Raw genomic sequence first — 19,834 nt, 5'->3', positions numbered from 1 at the left:
TTTTTTTCTCTCTCTGCTCTCCCAGATTTGTATCTTTCATTTAATTCATAAAAAGAAGAAGAAGAAAAAAAAAACTAAGAAATGTGTGGATTCCTAGAAACCGGGTTTCGTTGTTTTCATCATTGTCTGCTTTTCACACCAATTAGGTTTTCTTAAATTATAGCAAGGAAAGAACATACTAACACCAGTTATTTCCACGGGTCGTGATATGTCACATACTTCTCAGTATCAGTATAACAAAAATATATCAATATAACAGCATCAGAATGGTATACTGAAACCCAGAGAATACTGGGTTCAAAATCAGAAAACCTGGGATAAATCTGTTTCTTGAGAAGGTCACTCAAACACGTATCTTCATTTACAACACAGAGATAAATATAATTCCTAACCATGATCTATGGTTGCTGTGAGAATACTTTGTAATTGTTTATATTCTGGGGCCTGTCCTACATGGCAGTCATTAGCCAGATGGAGCTGGAAATGAGGGTAGTCTGATCTGAGATGTACTGTATATGTAAATTAGGCACAGTATAGAAAACAAAAATGTAAAATATCTCATTCATAATTTTATATTGATTATATTTTAGAATGATATTTTTAATATATTGAGAAGTAAAATATACTACTAAAATTAATTTCATGTTTATTTTTTAACTTTTTTTTAACATCTTTATTGGAGTATAATTGCTTTACAATGTTGTGTTAGTTTCTGCTGTATAACAAAGTGAATCAGTTACACATATACATATATCCTCAAATCTCCTCCCTCTTGCATCTCCCTCCCTCCCACCCTCCCTATCCCACCCTTCTAGGTGTTCACAAAGCGCCGAGCTGATCTCCCTGTGCTATGCAATAGTTTAACTTTTTAATGTAACTTTAAATTGTGTATGTTGTTTGAACAATATTCCTATTGGACATCTCTACTCTAGAATATCTAAACAAAACTAAGGGGGTTTATTTTTCATAGAGGATTGTACAGAAATAGAAAATTATGCTTTGATTTTTAAAAAATATGTTCCGTGGATTTTGGCAATATTTTTGTCTCTATCTTACAGAGGCTTTCAATCTATACTTCAAGTTAACATGGTTACTAATAACAGTATTTACAAATATATGCTTGGAAACTGCATTCTATTGATAGTGGAAATACAGACAAAAGAAGTAATGCCTGTTATTTAAATGCAAATAAACAGGACATTTTCATTCTCTGCCACATGGTCACATAATGCAGAAGAGGTGATGCTGCACTAGTTGTACCAGAGTACAACTGACATCATTCAAAACGACGGATATATGTCTGGTCAACATTCTCATCTAGGCTTTAAGAAAGCCCATTAAAATATATTGGAAGCTGTTTAGACAGCTTGGGTTTTTAGACAAAAATGATTCTTTGTTTTTAATTGATCAGTAAAACATTTTTTAATGTAACAGCATTTCTTCATAACAATACAAAAATGTTTCTTATATTTAAAAATATATGTAATTGGGCTTCCCTGGTGGCGCAGTGGTTGAGAGTCCACCTGCCGATGCAGGGGACACGGGTTCGTGCCCCGGTCCGGGAAGATCCCACATGCCGCAGAGCGGCTGGACCCGTGAGCCATGGCCGCTGGGCCTGTGCGTCCGGAGCCTGTGCTCTGCAACGGGAGAGGCCACAACAGTGAGAGGCCCGCTTCCGCAAAAAAAAAAGAAAAAAAAAATACATGTAATTGTAAAAATATTGGTTGTGTTATAAACTTAGGCCCAAGAACACTAAATAACATTATTAATAAACATTATTTTTATTTTTATCTAAATCATTGGCAAAATAATAAACCTCTAGAAAGATTATGGGATTACAACTTGTTAGACGTGGAAAATTCTGTCTAGATCTTATCCCTGCCTGAAGATTGTTCTCTAATACAGTCTGTAAGACCAATCAAAACATCATAAAAAATAGCAAGAAGGTAAATGGATAAATTCACAAACAAAAATTTAGAGTCTCAGTATGGGATGGGTATTAAAATTACTGTCTACCTGTGAATATTTATGTTTCTACCATAATTAAATCTAACTATCTATATATACATATATACACACACACACACACACACACACACACACACACACACATACATATATATCATTATGCTTTTCCATATATTTTTATGAGGCAAGTATTCCACATTTAAGTAAATTTAAAAATATTTATTAATAAAAAATAAAGCTTATCTAGTAAAACCAATTGTGTTAATTGATTAGGTAGTAGAGGAATGAAATATATTTTCAGGGACAAAAACTTCATTTATTATCCAACGTATTTTCATATATATTATCCTTACAATATTCTCATCTCTCAGTTCCTATTAATTCCAATAATTTTACCTCACCCACCCACTGGCTGGTTATATACCCTAGATGCCATTACCAAGTTAGCATTTCTTTCCCATTTCAATGTCAAGCACCTTTCTGATTTCCTTCTCCTATATTTCCCATAACTCTCTTCTTTGACCCAACTTGGACGTCCTATAAATTGATTCTATTGCCTTCTATTTCTCATCTACTTCACATCAACGTTGCCCTCCCTATTCTGTGCTCCATTATTAGCAAATTACCTTTGGCTAGAATGGCATTCTCTCCACCTTACTTGCCTAGAAAACTCTAATTCTGGTTAATTCCAACTACCTGCCTGGTCCATAGATGCACCTCAGCACCTGATCATACTTGGAGAAAACACATCCCTTGTCATCTGGTCTCACTTCAACTTCTTGACTTGAACATCAAGCCAGCCCTTAGTGCTACCAAGCCAACTCGATCAATTCACTCTCCCATTCTCTTGAACAATGCCACACATTTTCTGTCTTCAAACTTCCCATGTCTTTCTCAACTCTTCCATCTCTCTTGATGAACCTGTTTTTTCTATTTCACTAAGAAAAGAAAAGTTATCAAAGACAACCACTATACTCTGGTTCTACCACAGCTATCAGTCTCATTAATACCATTATACTCTGCTTGGAGGGATCATTCAGGTCCTTAAGGCCAAACTTCCCATTTGTATGCTCCATCTAATCACTTCTAACACACTCAAGGATGTGCGTCCCCTGAAAACAGTCCCCTCTCTCCTACTAAATCAGTTTATATTTCTCTTCTAGATCATTCCCATCAGGCAATGGGCAGAGGCTGTAATGCCGTCAACCTTACAAAAAAATCATCTTGATCCCCATCCAGGGGCCATCCGATTTCTCTGGAATTTTTTGAAACAAAAATCTTTAAAAGACATTTTCACTCATCCAATTCTCTCCTGAACCCACTGTGTTAATATTCAAGCCTAGATCTCTACAAAAACAATGACTTCTACATTGCTAAATCTAATTAATGTTTAATTCCAGGCTTGAAATTCCTGTCTTACTTGACCAATTAGTAGTATTTCTATAACTGGCCATTCCATCTTTCCAGATCACTCATTTACTTGGCTTCTAGAAGACCCCTTCTCATGGTTCTTCTCTACCTTGCTGGTGGCTGCTTCTTATTCTGCTTCAGTGGGTCTGTCTCACTGCACACCTCTGAGGTGGAAGTGCTCCAGGGCTGAGTCTTCGCACCTCTTCTCTTCCCCAGTGGTAATATGTCTAGCTGAATGCATCCAGTCCTTTGCCTTCAAAACCACCTATTTCCTGATGTTTACCAAAATCATTTCTCCATTCTGAGATCTTCTTTTAGTTCTTGACTCATGAATCCAGCTGACATCTCCACTTCAATATGTAACTGGTATCTCAAATTTCACATGTCCAAAACCAAATTCTTAAACACCAGCTCCCAATCTAAACTACTCCTCCCACTGGCCTCCTTCTGTCAACAAACAGATATTTTATTATTCCAGTTTCTCAGATCAAGCCAAAAGATCATCTGTTGTTTTTTTTTTTAAAAAGATCATCTTTGATTCCTCCTTTTTTCACATTGCACATCATCGTAGTTGGAAAATTCTGTATTTCCATAATCTCAGCAACTTTGTTTCTAGTATCTATTTCAAACTGCTTTATCTCTTGCCTGGACTGTTGTATTTTTCCCAGTCTCTCTAACTTTTCCCTACTCCAGTGTATTCTCCACAACAGCTGGAGTGATCCTTTTAAAACTTAACTTAGGATCAAAAACTTAAATCACTTCCCATCAGGCTCACAATAAAAAAAGAAGTTATTGCTGCGGCCTGTGAGGGTCTCATGATCTGGGTACAGGCTACTTCTCCAAACTATTCTCCAGGATCTGAGATTTCTGGACCTGAGATTCATACCATTATGGGGTGAGGAGGCCTTTTTTTTATGTAAAAGATTATCTTGAAATTTAGTTGGATTAGTTTCACGGTACACCTGCCTCTGCTTTGCTTACTTTCTGCAGCTGCTGGCCTTCCGGCCATTCCTTCAAAAGACAATACTCTCCTGACTAGAGACTTTAGTGTTTTGTTTTGTTTTTTTTTTGTGGTACGCGGGCCTCTCACTGTTGTGGCCTCTCCCGTTGCGGAGCACAGGCTCCGGACATGCAGGCTCAGTGGCCATGGCTCACGGGCCCAGCCGCTCCGTGGCACGTGGGATCCTCCTGGACGGGGGCACGAACCCGTGTCCCCTGCATCGGCAGGTGGACTCTCAACCACTGCGCCACCAGGGAAGCCCGACTTTAGTGTTTTTTAATCTGCCTATAACTTTTCCTCCTAAGATTCCTCATGGTAGATTTCTTTCATTCGCCCTGACGGAGGGCAGTTCTCAGATTATGTCAAAAGGACACACATTCTCCATTCCCTCTTAGCCTGCCTCTTCTTTCATCAAGAACTTATCATTACTTAATATACAATTATAGAATTTGTGGATTCTATTGCTTCACTAGCTAAAATTTACACTTGATGAAAGCAGGGGATTTTTAGTTTAGTTTGCATTTCTATTTCTATTGCTAGAACAAGGTCGGAGACACAGTAGATATTCACCACTAAGAGAATAAACCTGCAAGAAAAGAGAATGGCTTAAAACTATTCTTTTTTTTCCCCAAAAGACAAGTATTACAAGTTTTACTAAATAAATCAGACTCCCCTAAAGAAGATGACCTTGGAAAACTGGACGCTGATAGACTCTTATAATTAATATAGAAAAAGTTTTCAGTGAGGTTAACTTCCATTTTAATCATGACCAGGAACTTAATTCTTTGAATTATCTGAAATATATATATATATATATATATATATATATATATATATATATATTACAGTGAATATCTTTAGCTACAAAAGACAAATGTTTATACATAGTCAGCCACAAATACTTTTGAAATAGTGTGGAAAGTAGGTGAGGGACTTGAGAGAAAAAGGCATGTGTACCCTTTCCAAAAAATAAGAGAATCAAGGGGTTTCACAGGACTGAGAAGTTGGGAGAGGGAGTTTGCCTCTTGCATTATTTATACTTCTGATATTGTTTCTGATAAACATCTAGGTTACTAGAATGTGTCGTTTTCATTAATTTATATAGAAAAAATACTCAATAACCACTTACAGCCACAGAGTAGATATAGACAAGTGAATATATTAATATAAGACCTAGGAGTCGAGCTTTGGTGTCAGCTAAGCTTAGGCCCTGACTTCTGTGAGAAGCCCACTTCTAAGAGAGCGGACCTGCTTATGGCTCGGTGAGTACTGGAGTCTTTCCCATCAATCTGCACTAGTAGGTCAAATTTATTGCAGTCCCACATCCAAAGTTCAGAAACCAGCATGTAGATTCATACAGCATCAACATTTTTACAGTCCATTTATTATCATAATTGTCACAATCAATGTTTTCAATCCACACAGTCATAAGTTTTATAACTTAAGCTCTGTCATGATAAGAAGAACAGAGAAACCTGGGCAGCATCAGAGAATGGGATGAGAGCAGCTCTAAGTTGTCTGGCTTTGGTCCGACTCAGTCCTGCCGTAGGTAAACCTACAGGAGATTCTGAACTAAAAATGGAATGAGGCACACCTGAATCCTTACACAACCCCTGCAATTACTCGAGCTCCTACCTAGGAAAGGCTTACAGATAGAAATTTCCAGAACTACATTAAACTCCAGGGATTGCCTGGCACTTCTACCTCCCCCTCCCTCCTTTGCTACAAAGTGTCACCATTCCACTGAGCACTTATAATTTGTGAGTTATGTTTTCACCTCATTCAGATGATGAGTAAACAGAAGAAAGGAATCTATGAATATATGAATAATAAGGCCATTTGATCTTTGGCAGCCATCATAAATTCAACTTTTGACATAATGCCTTCATAATCCTAAATTCACTAAGGGAGGAAATGAAAGACTCTATGAAAAACCCTCAGAACTCTTTCCGTAAAAACTAGTCTAAAGTTGCTTCAGGCTCTTCTTCATTTAAATATTGTCACTTTACCTCATGTTACATTTCTAACCAGTTCCTGCAACTTAGAAACATATGTTCATGAGTCAGTGACTGAAAGACTCACTTCTATTTTTTTTAACCTTAAATTCCGCAAACTAAAAGCAAGCATTGGGTTAAAATACGATTGGTAAGTTCTGCAATGAGCATGTTTCCTACCCAATACTAAGGATATCTCTGTCTTCAGCTACCAAAAAAATGCTTGTATCAGAATTTTAACATCAAATATCTTTATATCTTTGTTACACATAACAGCAATTCTTGGCAAATACCATTGACTATAAATCACCAAGATAATACTTAAACATATAATAAGATTAATAATCCTCTGCAAAGCTATTGATTTCAATGAAATGGCCCTGTGCCCAACCCATCTTCTCTTTGATGGGCTGATTTTCTCCAATAAAATACCTATCCAGTTTTCCTTTTTATAACCAAAGTCTCAATTCACACTTGATCACAGCTGAACATCTATAATTGGTGACGGCACTGAGGACTGGGGCATACAAAATTCCCTCTTTGGAAAACCATCTTGGAATTCAGCCTAGACATATTTAATTAAAATAAAATGTCATAGAGTCAGTGACCAAAGCATTTGAAACAACAAATGTACTTATTCTTTTAGTAATGATAATTTTAAAAGGATGAATCTTTACATTTCAACTATCTTTATCTGTTTGGATGCTTGGCAAAAGGTATTGCTCCAATACAGCCTACTTAAGTGACAGCAAGCTTCTAAAATAGTACATAGTACATTTCTAAAATGATATCATATACTATACATAGAGAATCCTAAAGATGCTACCAGAAAACTACTAGAGCTAATCAATGAATTTGGTAAAGTAGCAGGATACAAAATTAATGCACAGAAATCTCTGGCATTCTTATAAACTAATGAGGAAAAATCTGAGAGTGAAATTAAGAAAACACTCCCATTTACCACTGCTGCAACAAAAAGAATAAAATATCTAGGAATAAACCTACCTAAGGAGACAAAAGACCTGTATGGAGAAAATTATAAGACACTAATGAAAGAAATTAAAGATCATTCAAATAGATGGAGAGATACACCATGTCCTTGGATTGGAAGAATCAACACTGTGAAAATGACTCTACTACGCAAAGCAACCTACAGATTCAATGCAGTCCCTATCAAACTACCACTGGCATTTTTCACAGAACTAGAACAAAAAATTTCACAATTTGTATGGAATCACAAAAGACCCCGAATAGCCAAAGCAATCTTGAGAAAGCAAAATGGAGCTGGAGGAATCAGGCTCCCTGACTTCAGACTATACTAGAAAGCTACAGTACTGAAGACAGTATGGTACTGACACAAAAACAGAAATATAGATCAATGGAACAGGATAGAAAGCCCAGAGATAAACCCACGCACATATGGTCACCTTATCTTTGATAAAGGAGGCAGGAATATACAGTGGAGAAAGGACAGCCTCTTCAATAAGTGGTGCTGGGAAAACTGGACAGGTACATGTAAAAGTATGAGATTAGAACACTCACTAACACCATACACAAAAATAAACTCAAAATGGATTAAAGACCTAAATGTAAGGCCACACATTATCAAACTCTTAGAGGAAAACATAGGCAGAACATTCTATGACATAAATCACAGCAAGATCCTTTTTGACTCACCTCCTAGAGAAATGGAAATAAAAACAAAAATAAACAAACGGGACCTAATGAAACTTCAAAGTTTTTGCACAGCAAAGGAAACCATAAACAAGACCAAAAGACAACTCTCAGAATGGGAGAAAATATTTGCAAATGAAGCAACTGACAAAGGATTAATCTCCAAAATTTACAAGCAGCTCATGCAGCTCAATGACAAAAAAACAAACAATCCAATCCAAAAATGGACAGAAGACCTAAACAGACATTTCTCCAAAGAAGATATACAGATTGCCAACAAACACATGAAAGAATGCTCAACATCATTAATCAGTAAAGAAATGCAAATCAAAACTACAATGAGATATCATCTCACACCGGTCAGAATGGCAATCATCAAAAAATCTAGAAACAATAAATGCTGGAGAGGGTGTGGAGAAAAGGGAACAATCTTGCACTGATGGTGGGAATGTAAACTGATACAGCCACTATAGAGAACAGTATGGAAGTTCCTTAAAAAACTACAAATAGAACTACCATATGACCCAGCAATCCCACTATTGGGCATATACCCTGAGAAAACCATAACTGAAAAAGAGGCATGTACCAGAATGTTCACTGCAGCTCTGTTTACAGTAGCCAGGACATGGAAGCAACCTAAGTGTCCATCAACAGATGGATGGATAAAGAAGATGTGGCACATATATACAATGGAATATTACTCAGCCATAAAAAGAAATGAAATTGAGTTATTTGTAGTGAGGTGGATGGACCTAGAGTCTGTCATACAGAGTGAAATAAGTCAGAAAGAGAAAAACAAATACCGTATGCTAACACATATATATGGAATCTAAAAAAAAAAAAATGGTTATGAAGAACCTAGGGGCAAGATGGGAATAAAGACACAGACCTACTAGAGAATGGATTTGAGGATATGGGGAGGGGGAAGGGTAAGCTGGGACAAAGTGAGAGAGTGGCATGGACATATATACACTACCAAATGTCAAATAGATAGCTAGTGGGAAGCAGCCGCATAGCACAGGGAGATCAGCTCAGCTCGGTGCTTTTTGACCACCTAGAGGGGTGGGATAGGGAGGGTGGGAGACACAAGAGGGAAGAGATATGGGGATATATGTATATGTATAGCTGATTCAGTTTGTTATAAAGCAGAAACTAACACACCATTGTAAAGCAATGATACTCCAATAAAGATGCTAAAAGATAAAATGATATCATAGAAATTATACATATTATTCAAAACTCATTATTATAACATAAGGTGCTTTTCTAATTTTATTTCGTTAAAAACATTGAAAAATAGAAGAGAAGAAAATGAATGCTATTGCAGAGATTAGTCTTATTCTATTTAGAGGAAAAGCAAAATAATACATTTAAGGTTTGGATATTTGAACAGGAAAGTGTTGATAAATAGGTTCTATTCTTTTTACTATACATACACTGTTCTCAAAATTATCTATTAGCAACATAAATTTTAAATTTATGTTTAAATTTTAAATTTTCTTCACCCATTGAAATAAAACTTATAGGATAATTCTTTTTGGTAATAATTGCATCTTCATAATTTTAAGAAGGTGTGGTCACTAGGCATTCATTCATATCATGAATCAAAAAGAAACAAAGGAATGTCAGCATAATCCCAATATCATTTCCAGTCATTTCACATATTTCATTTGTGAATCAGTAATATTAGATGAAAATCAGAGATGAAATTTCCTTTGAGAAATCAAAATATATCTTCTCTGAATATGACTACAACATTCAAGAAAATAAAAGAGAGAGGAAAGCATAAGAGATGAATATGAGAACAGCATATTACAGAATTTAAATGTAAAACCTGCTTATTTTCAGGATCAATTTCTTCTTTCTATTCCCAATGCCAAGAGTGGACCACCTGAGAGGACTGTGATTGGCTGGGTTTACACATGCTGGAATTGATCTGCCTGTGTCTCACCGCCCCTCCCTGAGTTCTGTTACCCCAATGCCCATTCCAAACCATCCTGCTAATAACTCCAGCCAGATTCACATCCCTAAAATACCAGTGCAGCACAGTGGAATAGCTCTGGAGCCAGAAAGACATTGTCTGGAATCCTGGCTCCACTTACTATATTTGTGGCTTTAAAGAAATCATTTAACATTTTTGAACATCAGATTTTTTCACATGTAAAATAAAGATAATATGTAAAATAAAGTTCATTTGATCACACAGCTATCAAAATTGTAGATAGGTATGTAAGTTACCTTGAACACAGAAGAAACACAATCATGTGTTGAAAGTATGCCAATGATGAAAACGAAGAAGATAATGGTTAAGAAGAATAAGATGATGAAGAAGAAGGAGGAAGCAGAGGATGAGAAGAAGAAATACTCCATGTCTTCAGAAATTTGCAATTGTCCCCACTGTATAATATATAATATATAATATATAATCTGTGTGAATTTTAAGATGCTCCACAACTCCATCCTGCTCTAGCTATTGAGCACAATGTCTACTACTCACAAGGTGTATTTTTTTCTGCTCCAGTGAGGGGAATCACTCATCCCTATCCTACCTGGCTGTATATTAATTTATGCCTCAAAACCCTTTGCTCCAACTACTTCTGAACAGAAGAGTTTTTTTGCTTTTCAACAACTATCCAAGTTCCACTGATTTTTTAAGTCTCAGCTCAGGCAGCCAGACTTTTCTTTCAAGGCTTCTCTAAAATCTTGCTAAAAAGGGAATTTTGAAGGTTTTGGCATTATGGCAGAATTCAATTGACCTTGCAATACAAGTACAGGAGATATGATGCTTCTTCAAATAGAAGTGGCCTGAGATCATTTTCAGTCGTAAAGAATTACTGCCATTATATGTGTGGCTCTAATAATTAGATGAAACCCTCATAAATTTCAAGGCTACACCCATAGTGAGGCACCAAGAAGCTAGGTCCCAATGATCAAGTAAATACTGAATCCAATGAAAACATATGAACAGTGCAAGAGAGACCACTAAATGATGTTATTTCACAAGAAAATTATTTTTTAAAGTTTTAGGAGAAAATACAATTCATATTAAACATTTTTCTAAATATTCAAAGACATTGATATTTTAAATCAATATTGCAAAATCACACAAAACATACAAATATTGTATCACTAACTTGTCAAGATTCCTTTCTAATCTAATGCTTATGTAAAAATATGGAGAAAAGTCCGAATTAAAGACTAATTTATATGTCTTTAAATATCTGACAATATTTAAAGGATATTTAACAATATTTAAAGGATATTTTAAAGGATATGACAATAGGATATTTGACAATAAAATGATTAACAAAATATTTAATCAAAAGTTGTAACAATACCCTATCCCACAAAAATATTAGCAAAAGTGCATTCAGATGATTTTAGAAAAAAGGAAAACTAGTGTTTATTTAAATGAGAATATCAAGAAATATCATTGTGTATTTCAGTGCCATGTTACTTACATGTTTATAATTGTATTTTTAAAAGAATATCTCCTTTATATTTCTATTTAACAGATTTACCCATTTAACATTTATTTTATAATTTGTCTTTGCAGGAAACATAAGCAAATACTTCCCAACGGTTTTCAGAGATCCTTTTTCCTTAGTTCTGTAATTACTTTCTCTAAACACACATTTCCTTTTATTATGGTCAGGATTTTATTATTATATTCTATGTCTCTTCTCCTCCACACTACCCAGGTAGTTTATATAAAGAAATCAATATTAATGCTAAGTTTGAAGTATACTTTTCTGCTAACAGTGACAGGAATTTATCATGAGGACCAGCAAAATGAAAATAACTCTAAATGGATGAGGCATAAATATAAGGATCTGCATAATAATTCTACTTTATTTTTACTCTAAGAATATAGATTACTTCAAACACATTGACTAACTCATATTCATTTGGAACTACAAAACAAGGTTTTATTATCAACATAATATATTACTGTCTAAATTTAGAGCTGAAAATCTTACCTGAGTTTTGTTAGTACACCGTTATTTTTTACAAAACAGGAAATGTATGACAAGCTGTCAGGATAAAGAATACCAATGTGGAAAATGGAAGAGAGAGGGAAGAAATCAAGTCCACTTTAAGAAGAAACACTGAATCCCTCTGTTTCCCAGACCTACAGTAGTTCTGCATCTTATAAGCAACTGTCTTTTCTTTGCTCTGAGAATAACACATGCTCTGCCCCAGCAGGAAAATATAAAAATTAAATAGAAAACCACAAGGTTATTAAGCATCTTACCCTCTGGGCTTGCTGGGCTGCTCTAGCGGCTCAGTGTTACAGACACATATGTAAACAGCAGAATTTCCGGCATCCTTTTCTCATCTGTATAGCTCTGGGGTCTTGGCCAACAGGATTATTTCCAGCATTACGGCCACTCCACACTAACTCAAAAAAGATTCCCATTGGTTGTGAAGTTTTATCAAAACCAATACCACAACACTCTCTGTGGATCACAAGTGAGCTATCCAAAATGAAATCATTTTAATGTTCCCTAACTCAGTATCGTTATCCAATACTTTCTACACAACCTATTTGAACTGTACTGTAAGTGAAAAAGGGAGAAACATCCACCCCTTCATCCACCAGTGTGTTTAATAACAATCTGTATAACTTGCAATAGTAATAGAAAAAATAAAATGGCAAAGCAAGAACTAATACCGTATCTATCTGCAAAAGATTTAAAGAAAGATTATAGTGCAGATTACAGGAACAATAGGAAACATCACTGGTCCAAGCTGATCTTTATTAGATTGCCCCAGAAAAGAAAAAAAAAATTAATAAACTATTTGGGTATAGAAATCAAGATACAAAACTGTATGTCAAAACCTTTGATTTCAGTCATGTTGGCAGGAATTGTGAGCTGTCGTCTCCAGGGCCCCCAGTGAGAGCTCTCCAGCCCCTTTCCCTGGGGAAAAGAAAGGAGTGACTTTCTGGTGGCATGATGCAGCTGTCAGGAAGTGTTCTGACAAATGGGTGATGGCAGACCACATGAAAGAGAGCTTCTCTGGTTGAACTAACAGCATAGAATGCCCAAAGTTTCTTTTCAGAGGAGAGGGCAGAAGAAACACAATCACTATATCCTTATAAATAGCATGAAAACAGCATTCGAAAGTTAGGGAGCTAATGTCTCCAAATTATTTTATTCTTCCTCCCCTCTTAATTTGGAAGAATATTCTTAGCTGAATAACCTATTTGTCATCTATTTCTACTGAACAGCATCCTTTCCTCACTTCCTGAGGCAATGGAGGGGGTGACCTTTCTCCCATAAAAAGTGAACTAACCCTCTGAGGGTTCCTTTCCTTCCGTCTTTTCAGAAAATGTGCTCAGTCACCATACTCTCTTCTCTCTCCCTGAACTCTCCTTTTCATCTGGTTTTTCCTCATGACATTTAAAACAACACCAGTTCTTCAGTCAGTTTCAGTTATGCCAATGAATCTCGCTTTCAGTTTGGTTATTTTCACTTGTAGGTACTGTTCTCTTCTGCTTCATGGTCAGATGATTGAAAGAGCTCTTTCCATCCAGGAACCCCATTTAATCTACCATCTACTCCCTTTAGTACACCAAAGTGACGCTCTGAAAACACACACTTTCCCACACACACATGCATATGCATGCACACACATGCACATTTTGTGTTTTTTTACGTTTGTAGACTCCTCTCAGCCCATGTGCTACATGTCCTCTATGCAGCCTTTGATACTGTTCACAGCCCCACCTACACGAAGACTTCTCGGATCTCAGCACTACATCCTCCTGGTCTTTCTCATGAGCACTCACCATCCTCTCCCCGCCCTCTGGAGGTACCTCTTTTCCCTCCCATCCCTACATATACTGCAGGTATGTCCTCATGTAAATCTATTACCACGCTGGATAATTTCACCCATTCTAACAGTTTCAATTATCACCTTTCTTTACCAAATACTTATATTCAGATCCAATCCTTTTCTGAGTCTCCAACACTTATATACATCAGCACACTGTACTCTGCTACTAGAAAATACGACAATATGTCATCAAGATATTTAAAACTGAAATCATTATTCCTCCATGGACTTGCTGTGTTATTTACCTCAATAATGCCAACCATGGGCTTCCCTGGTGGCGCAGTGGTTGAGAGTCTGCCTGCCGATGCAGGGGACACGGGTTCGTGCACCAGTCCGGGAAGATCCCACATGCCGCGGAGCGGCTGGGCCCGTGAGCCATGGCCGCTAAGCCTGCGCATCCGGAGCCTGTTCTCCGCAACGTGAGAGGCCACAATGGTGAGAGGCCTGCGTACCACAAAATAAATAAATAATAAATAAATAAATAATGCCAACCAGTCTTACACTTTGTCAAAAAAAATCCTGGAAGTCGTCCTTGAATTCTTTTCTATATTCAATGCAGCATCACCTCCTTTTGATTTTACTTCAATAAGCTGCCCAGTCCTCTCTCTTCCCACTGCAACAATCCTGGTTCAGGCAACTGTCATAATCTGACTAGGTCACTGCAGTGTCTTCCTAAATGATCTATCTGCCTCCAAGCTTGTTTAGTAACAATTGTTTAGTAGGCAATCTTTAGTAAGAGTTACAATGGCCTATTGCCAGTACTCATGCTTCTTGAAGGCTCTGAAGATTTTTAACCCTCTTATCACATCTATTCTTCAAAATGCATTTGCCAGCATGAAACTTTTATGGATTATTTTTTATGTCTTGTAAGCCATGGCATGTCCTTATCCTCCCCTTTATTACTTTGTTCTCTTTCAAGGAGGAATCCCTCCAAGGGACTGTCACTGGTCCTATTCTCACCCCACATCCTCTGTCAGAGTAATCATATCCATTTTTGTGGATTCTTTCACCATATATATTACAGTGGGCTGAATGATGTCCTCCAAAAAGATATGTTAAATACTTAACCCTCGGTACCTGTGAATGTGCCCTTATTTGTAAATAGGGTCTTTGCAGATGTAATCAAGTTAAGATGGGGTTATACCATATTAGGGTGGGTCCTAATCCAATGACTAGTGTCCTTTTAAGAAGAAGGAAATTTAGATACAGAAACACAGAGGAGAACACCATGAGAAGACAGATGCAGAGATTGGAGTGATAAATCTACAAGCCATGGACTTTTGGTACCCACAAGAATCTAGGACGAGGCAAGAAAGGATCCTCCCCTAAAGCCTTTGGAGAGAAAGTATGGCCTTGCTGACATCTTGATTTTGGACTTCTAGCCTCCAGAACTGTGAGACAATAAATATCTATTGTTTTAAGCCACCAAGTTTGTGGTGATTTGTTAAACAGCCCTAGCAGGTATACTAATATACAAATAATTATCAAATATATATAGCTAGCCCAAAACAGTTTATCAGCTTCAGATCTGCACTTCTAACAGTCTAATGAAAATAGGCACTAGGAACCATTTAAATCCCTCGATAATCTCCAGACGCCAAATCTGTTATATTTCTTCCAAAACCTCTACTGTTCCCTGTATTATCACTCTTAAATAGAGAAGCCATCATCCAGTCTCTTGAGACAGAAAATTTTTACTATTCCTGAGTCCTCACTTCTCTTCACCCTTCAAATAACTCATTTTTATAGTAAAACCTGAAAGAATTGACTATTTGTCTGTCTCCACTTCCATCTCCCCCAGCTCTTTTGAACCCATAACAATCAGAATTTTGTTTTAACACATCAGTTTTTTACTGGCAAGTTTATAAATTACTGATCAGTAAAATCTGGCTATATATGGAGGGCACTGTCTCTCTTGGAAGTTTGTCAAGTGAAGGCTCCTTTGTTCCACACAACTTCACTTCCCTTGGGGTCAGAAAGTGGAGTAGGTGTCCTGCTTTGTCCTTATTACAAAATCTGGCTCACAAGTGCTTTGTAGATTGATAGTGTGGTACCTACTAGAATCGTAGAAACAGTTATCCCTCATCTCCACCTTAGTTGAAAGGGTACATTGCCACTATGACTTACATACACCTTTATGTTAACACTCAATATCCCATAAAAAGAAAGTCGTGTGGGCTTCCCTGGTGGGGCAGTGGTTAAGAGTCCGCCTGCCGATGCAGGGGTCACGGATTCGTGCCCCGGTCTGGGAAGATCCCACATGCCGCGGAGCGGCTGGGCCCGTGAGCCATGGCCACTGGGCCTGTGCGTCCGGAGCCTGTGCTCCGCAATCGGAGAGGCCACAACAGTGAGAAGCAAAAAAGAGGCGTGTAAGAAAAAAAGAGGAGAAAATTCAGCCTTGGAGTTTTCATAATTTGTTGGCCAGTTCACAATAGCTTAAGGTACTCAGCACACATCAATGAAAGTTAATTTTTGTGTGTTTATTCCAATTTCACTTTATATATTAGGTCCTCCCTGTGAATTCTGATATTTGCTCACCAGTATTATTTCTCTACTTCCCCCCTACAAAAAGAATTTTTATTTTTGTTTGGGGCAACAAAGTGGTCAGTTTAAAAAAAACAAAACAACAAAACAAAAAAACCCCACCTTATGTTACCAAGACTCCCAGTACAAGTACACTTAGCCACATGGTACAGTTTGGCTGGTGAAACATAAGTGAAAGCCTGAAGAACATTTTTGGAAAGTTTCATCTTCCTGATGTGGATGACTCTCCATTTCACTTCTTTCCTCTTCTTCCTTCCTTGAACAAGGATAGGAGGCTTGAGATGGAGAAGCATTCTTTAACTAATTGTGAGGCCATGAGGTCAAGACTCAGACGGAAGCCACACTAAGAAGGGCAGAAGGAGTTGGGACCATGACTGGCTCATGCAGACTTGGGTGATGGGAGGAAAAGAGAACTTATCTGGTTAAACCACTGTCATCAGGTTTCTCCTGTGGCCTTATTTATTACAGTGGGAGCTACAGGCCAATAAAAAATTGTAACAGCATCTAACTGCAGAAACCATTGGGAATAAATAGTAATCAGAACTGATTTTACTCCGGATCCTTATCACTTAATTGAGGAGCCCTGAAGAAACCATGAAATTGAAAACTCCCGCAGCAACATTTACCCAATTTTAAAGCTATTTCTCACCATCTCTGTGAGAAATCACCTCTCCTGGTCCCCACAGAAAGAGTTAATGCTACAGCCAAAGGCGATATTCATGACTTATTTACATGTCTGTTTCCTCAGAGAACTGTCAGTTTCTTAAGGAGATAATGTTGTATTTGTCTTCAAATCTTCTGCAAATAGGCAAATAAATTAATGAATAAATGAATGAAGGTATAAATGGATAAATGAATAAATATATGGATGTTCTATGAAAGCAATGAAGAAAACAAAAAGAATGAGAGTATTTCAAGATTGGGAGACTTGTAGAGAAAATAAATTAGAAAGATATACTTTAAAACATTGAATAAGTGTTTGGTGATTTTAAAATTTCTTCTAATGTTGGTTTTTTTCCTACTTTTATAAGTTGAAAGAATAGTGCCAAACATTACACGTATATGCCTCTCACTGACAAAGTAAGAAAAATAGAAATATAGACAAAGCAAGATAAATGGAAAAGATTTTTCTGTGGACCTCAGTAACTATGTGAATTCAGCTGTTAACTTTTAATTGCTACAATTTCAATGGCATTAACAATATTTGTAGGTTATTCTAAAGCAACATATAATTGTCTCAGTAACTGAAAAATTTTTGCAAGGAAGCCAATTTTGGTTTCGATTGAAACGCACTAGGTGATTTGAAATCACAGATTAGAAACATGTATGTACAAAATCACGGAGTACACTGTGATTTTACAAATATATCCTTCATCAATCAAGAGACCAGCTGGGAAGCCACATCTTTTATTAAACTGACTTGTGCCTACCCACATATACCAGCCACATAAATCTAAATGTCAATGTGTGAGTCTTACTGCAGTGTTAGAGAAAATATCACTTTTCTCTCACCATTTTAGAAATAGGAATTATTGTTTCACAATGTCCAGAATTGATTTACAGGAACAACGCATATTTTCTGTGAAAATGTCTAAGTTGTACTACAAAGCCAACTTGATTTATATTATGTCAGTTGAGGGAAAAGTTAAGAAAAAAACCTGTAAGAAAAATAAATCTGATTCATATTTTAAACATACTGTAGAACATATTTTAAAAAGAAGAGGCCCTGATCTCAGGCAGACCTCAGAGTCACATCTCAGAGCCCATCGGTCCCTTCATTTATAAAGCGAATGTTATAACCAACAGACACATGCTGAGGGTTTAGAGATAATGGCTATAAACTGCTTAAAACAGACCCAACATTAAATAAATTGAAGCTATCGTTAGTATTAATTATTTTTAAAAGTAGTATGTTCACTTAAGTACAAGGTCTACAAAATATTTTAAAGCAAAGTTTTATATTCTAAATATTAACATGAAGCACGTGTAATCACAGCCCAGTTTGATGGACTTATTTTGCTGTGTCTCTATGCGGTAGCTTCATGGTTGTAAGCTTGCTCTGGCCCCCAACGCTTAGGCCTGCTGAAAACAATTAGATATGTTACTCGGGCTTGTAATAAGCATATGAGGAACCTGTCTTAGTGAGACTCTGTGAAATTATAATAAGTTTATCTTTGTGAGACTTTGAACAGTCCTTAGGAACACCTACTAATGAGACAATGGCCCAGAGGCAAAAACTTTCTTTTTAAGTAATCAGATATACTTTACATAATTAGAATTAAATATTTAGTCATTGGATTTTGATCAAATTCATAGCAGAGGTTAATGGTTAAGCCTTCTTTCCTTGGTTAATCACGATGTGAGGTACTTCACATTTTGAAAGGATTTCTCAGACTCAGCACTGTTGACATTTGGACCAAACAACTCTATGTGGGGCTGTCTTGTGCATTGTAGGGTGTTCAGCAGCATCCCTGGCTTCTACCCACTAGTTATCAGCAGAACACCCAAGCTGTGACAACCAAAAATGTTTCCAGACATTGCCAAATGTCCTCTGAGGCGCAAAATTTCTATCAGTGGAGATTTATTGTTTAGAGTGATGGAGTGGTGGGAAGGTGAGACTAAGACATGGCTTGGCTTTGCTAATAATCTGCTGTCAGTGGTACATAAGGTGACTCTATCATTCCACGCCTTATCTTCCCCACATATACACCCAGGAAATCAGACTAGATACTCTCAAAAGCTTATTTTACCAAAACATTAAGCACCTTAGACTCTCTTCTTCTCCCTCTCCCTCTCTCTCACACACAGACACACACACACTCAGACACACACGCACAGACACACACTCAGACACACACAGAAACACATACACACACAAACATGCACACCCGCCACACACAGATACACAGACACACACGCACACACACAGACACACACACACCCCCTCCAGACAGACACAGATGCACACACAGACACACACAGACACACAGAGACAAACACGCACACACACAGACACACGTGCACACACCCCATACACACACACACACCCCACACACCCCACAGACACAACACATATGTATCCCCCCCACAGACACGCACACACAGAGACACACACGTACATACAGACACACACATGCACACGCACACACACACACACACACACACACTACCACTCTACTCAAACCTTTCAGACTCGCTCACACAGTCTGTGTATGTCAGGGTATCAAATGCATAAAAAATGTAAAAAAAATATTACAGAACCCATTTCTAATGCAGGGAAGCCACTTCTAATTCAGTCTTACAGTATCATGATTAATTTTTCTTGGTAACTTCAACTCCAGAATGACCACATATTCAAAAACTAAAAAGCTTCTCATTGACACATCTAAATTGATAATACCAA

At 37.1% G+C, this 19,834-nt stretch overlaps 1 protein-coding gene across 1 annotated transcript in view; it reads right to left on the bottom strand.

The window, feature by feature from the left end:
- Window positions 1-12,374, bottom strand: part of CCDC102B (coiled-coil domain containing 102B) — a gene marked incomplete at its 5' end in the record, with an annotated part of 224,382 nt that extends 212,008 nt beyond the window's left edge. Inside the window, 2 exon segments of the mRNA XM_082668129.1 lie at window positions 12,302-12,345; window positions 12,348-12,374. Of these exon segments, the coding sequence (XP_082524255.1) occupies window positions 12,302-12,345; window positions 12,348-12,374 (71 nt within the window).
- Between the last annotated feature and the right edge of the window lie 7,460 nt (window positions 12,375-19,834).

Source organism: Grampus griseus (assembly GCF_964374135.1).
Source record: "Grampus griseus genome assembly, chromosome: 12".
Classification (NCBI taxonomy): domain Eukaryota; kingdom Metazoa; phylum Chordata; class Mammalia; order Artiodactyla; family Delphinidae; genus Grampus; species Grampus griseus.
Note: the sequence above shows the minus strand (reverse complement) of the source record. Positions and strands in the feature narration are given on the sequence as shown.